General features: G+C 44.5%; 1 protein-coding gene across 1 annotated transcript; it reads left to right on the forward strand.

Annotated features, from left to right (window-relative positions):
* The first annotated feature begins 2,714 nt into the window (after window positions 1-2,714).
* On the forward strand, window positions 2,715-3,372 carry LOC125532855. The gene has a single exon (XM_048696758.1). The coding sequence runs from the start codon at window positions 2,833-2,835 to the stop codon at window positions 3,367-3,369; it is 537 nt and encodes a 178-aa protein (XP_048552715.1). The 5' UTR covers window positions 2,715-2,832; the 3' UTR covers window positions 3,370-3,372.
* Window positions 3,373-3,676: the final 304 nt, after the last annotated feature.

Raw genomic sequence — 3,676 nt, forward strand, 5'->3', positions numbered from 1 at the left:
CCTTGGTCTCGCCTTCATATTGATGAAAAACATGTTTCAGATGGACATGCCGGTCGACAAACCTGCTCTAGTATCTGAATTCTTATCCACCTTGCCTTCCATTTCTTCAGCACAAAATCCACACTCCTTTGGCTCACTGGCTTCATAAACGATTACCCATTGTTACTTTGGTGCTGAGGTATCGCACCGTTCTATCCTTCGCTATGTTACCGCTGCTCTCCGAGTATATGTCGACGTATGGCAAGTACACCAAGAAGATGATGACCATACACCCAAAGTATGAATTTATACTTATGATGCTCTAATACGGTTCTTCTATCTCTCTTTTTTTGCTGCAGCAGTAAAAGATGTGTTAAATAAAACAGTTATAGTGTCATGGGGAAAAAACATTTTGCACTAGCAGGATCAGTATTTTTCTAGAGATCAATGTCACCATCTTACTTCTCCCTTAGTGTCAACCTGGGCAGGGCTTCCTAGCACGATAGGTCCGGTCTAAAAGACTGGTGTCTGGGCAGGGCTCATGCCTTTTTTTTTTCAAAAAGCGGGTTTACCCTAGCCTCTGCATCAGAAAGATGCATACGGCTCATATTATTAAAAATAAAATCCAGTAATAAAGTCGTCAAGTATCGAGGCTCGAAAATAAACAACAAGCTCAAAAGATCTAAAGCCCAAAGCCACAACCGGCTGGCAAACACAATAGGAGCACTACATGCCTATCCTATTACATGACCGCCATCCAAACCGGTTGAAAATATCCCGCGCTACCATCTCCCATCGGGTAGACACAGTAACCAAACGCTCCCTGGCCTCCGTCGGAGTGAGTAGCGACCACATACGGATGAACGCCGTGGCCCTGAAGATAACCTGCAAAAAGTGAATGTTTGTTGATCTGTTAAATACTAAATCATTTCTGCAGTTCCATACTGCCCAATGTAAAGCACAAACGCCAACACGAATGTGTCTTGCAGTATCGGAATCAACCCCATCAAGCCATGTTCCAAATAACATGTTGATAGAGGTGGGCTGATTAATATTAAACGCAATATGAATCGACCGCCACAGAATCTTAGCCAACGGACAATCGAGAAATAGGTGTTTGATGTTTTCGTTATGATCGCAAAAGCTACACCTAGAAGAGCCCATCCAGTTGCGTTTTGCCAGGTTATCCTTAGTCAAAATGACTTGTTTATGCACAAACCACATAAACACTTTGATACGTAAGGGAACCTTTACTCTCCAAACGTGAATCGAGGAAGGAACAACGCTAGAGTTAATGACATCCAGATACATAGACTTAACCGAGAACATACCGTTCTTTGTAAGTTTCCAATACAGCTGATCTGGTTGCTGGGTCAGCCGGACCTCCATTAAACGTCTAACAAGGTGGAGCCAGGCCTCCCAACGATTTCCAACTAGCGTCCTCCGAAAACTAATATTGAGGGGAGTGGATTGTAGAACAGTTGCAACGTAGGCTTCTCTACGTCGCACAATGTTGTACAAAGTAGGATATTGAAGTGCAAGGGGAGTCTCCCCAAGCCACGTATCCTCCCAAAACCTCGTAGTGGCACCATTCCCGACAATAAATTTTGAGTTGTTGAAAAAAAGTTGTTTGACTCTCATCAAACCCTTCCAAAAAAGGTGAGTCGGAAGGCCTCACATTTACCTGGGCCAAGGTTTTAGTATAAAGATACTTATTACGCAAAATCTATGCCCAAGTAGCTTCCGTCTCAGACGACAGTTTAAATAGCCACTTGCTAAGGAGACATATGTTTTTGACTTCCAAATTTTCAATACCTAGACCCCCTTGGTCCTTTGGCCTACAGATTATATCCCACTTAGCAAGCCTATACTTTCGTTTGAGCTCATCATTCTGCCAAAAGAATCGAGATCGGTAGAAATCTAACCTTTTCCTGACTCCCACCGAAACCTGGAAAAAGGATAAGAGAAACATAGGCATACTTAGCGCTGAGGTATCGCACCGTTCTATCCTTCACTATGTTACCTCTGCTGTCTGAGTATATGTCGACGTATGGCAAGTACACCAAGAAGATGATGACCATACACCCAAAGTAAGAATTTATACTTATGATGCTATAATACAGTTCTTCTCTCTTTTTTTGGCTGCAGCAGTAAAAGGCGTGTTAAATAAAACAGTTATAGTGTCATGGGGAAAAAAATCATTTTGCACTAGCAGGATCAGTATTTTTCTAGAGATCAATGTCACCATCTTACTTCTCCCTTAGTGTCAACATGGGCAGGGCTGTCTAGCACGATAGGTCCGGTCTAAAAGACTGGTGTCTGGGCAGGGCTCATGCCTCCAAGCTAGAAACAAATTATCTGGATTTTTTTTTAGAAAAATAAGTATGTGAAAAAGTACATTGATTCATTTTATGAGTCCCAGAAAATGATATATTTGATATTCTCAATACAGAAATATGAAAAAAAGACAAAGTAGCTAAGGAAAAACATCAAGACATAACATTTTCATATGAGCTAAGGAAAAACATCAGGACAGTTTATTAATATAGTATCAGTGAGTGATCACCACCAACAAGCAAGGAATACGTGTAAGCAGAAAAAGTAAAGTAGGGGAATCCTCTAAAGGAATGAAGATGTACCAACATCTCCGTGAGCACGTTAGCTATCACCACCACGCGAGGCACACAACACCCTTTTCTTTTCTTTTCCTTTGCTCTTGGTTTCGAGGGCATGCATCTATCTTGTCTACCTACCTGACCATCGGAGTCGGAAGAAGAAGAGGAAGGCTACATCTCTTGCTGCACATTGTACAGAAGACCAAGACACACACGCACACACACACACACACAAAGTATGAGTTTCTCTGGCGCTGTGCAATGGTGGGATGAGTGGCAGCTGCGCGTTCTGGTGCTGGGCAGCCTCTTCATCCAGTACTTCCTCTTCTTCTCCTCCGTGGTGCGCAGGTGGGTTCTTCCATCTTGGCTCAGGATGTTCATGTGGCTTGCCTACCTAGGCGGGGATGCTCTGGCAATATATGCCCTGGCCACCCTCTTCAACCGCCACAAGCAGCTGCCCGCCAATGGGAGCGGCCTCGAGGTCCTGTGGACGCCTGTCCTCCTCATCCACCTCGGGGGCCAGCACGCGATGACCGCCTACAACATCGAAGACAACGAGCTGTGGACTCGGCATGCCATAACCGCAGTGTCCCAGGTCACGGTCGCCCTCTACGTGTTCTGCACGTCGTGGTCCGGGGAGAAGAGGTTACTGCAGGCCGCAATCTTGTTGTTCGTCGTTGGGATTATCAGGTCCATCCAGAAGCCATGGGCTCTGAAGAACGCCGGTATCAGTGGCATGGTCGCCTCTTCCTTCCCATCCGCACGAAGGGAATAAGGTCTGGTTGCACTTTTGTGTGGATGCTGCACTTCCTGTCTTGGATATGAATTTTCCCAAGGCGGAAGACAAGAAGAAGCAGTCGAAGAGAAGGACATTCCGCTTCAAGAATTTATACAAAAAGCAAGCAGGTGCGTAATGCTGTCAGAGTTAGCAGGTGATCAAGAGAAAGCGAGAAAACTAGCTAATGACTCTATGGAAAATTATGTCTACAGGCTACTGGTAGACATATCAACTCCGTACTCTAGTCGGATTAAGATCCTACATCTTTTAATGGTCTTTGAGTTTCAACATGCATGTCAGATCT

The sequence above is a fragment of the Triticum urartu genome, chromosome 1, assembly GCF_003073215.2.
Source record: "Triticum urartu cultivar G1812 chromosome 1, Tu2.1, whole genome shotgun sequence".
Taxonomy (NCBI): Eukaryota; Viridiplantae; Streptophyta; class Magnoliopsida; order Poales; family Poaceae; genus Triticum; species Triticum urartu.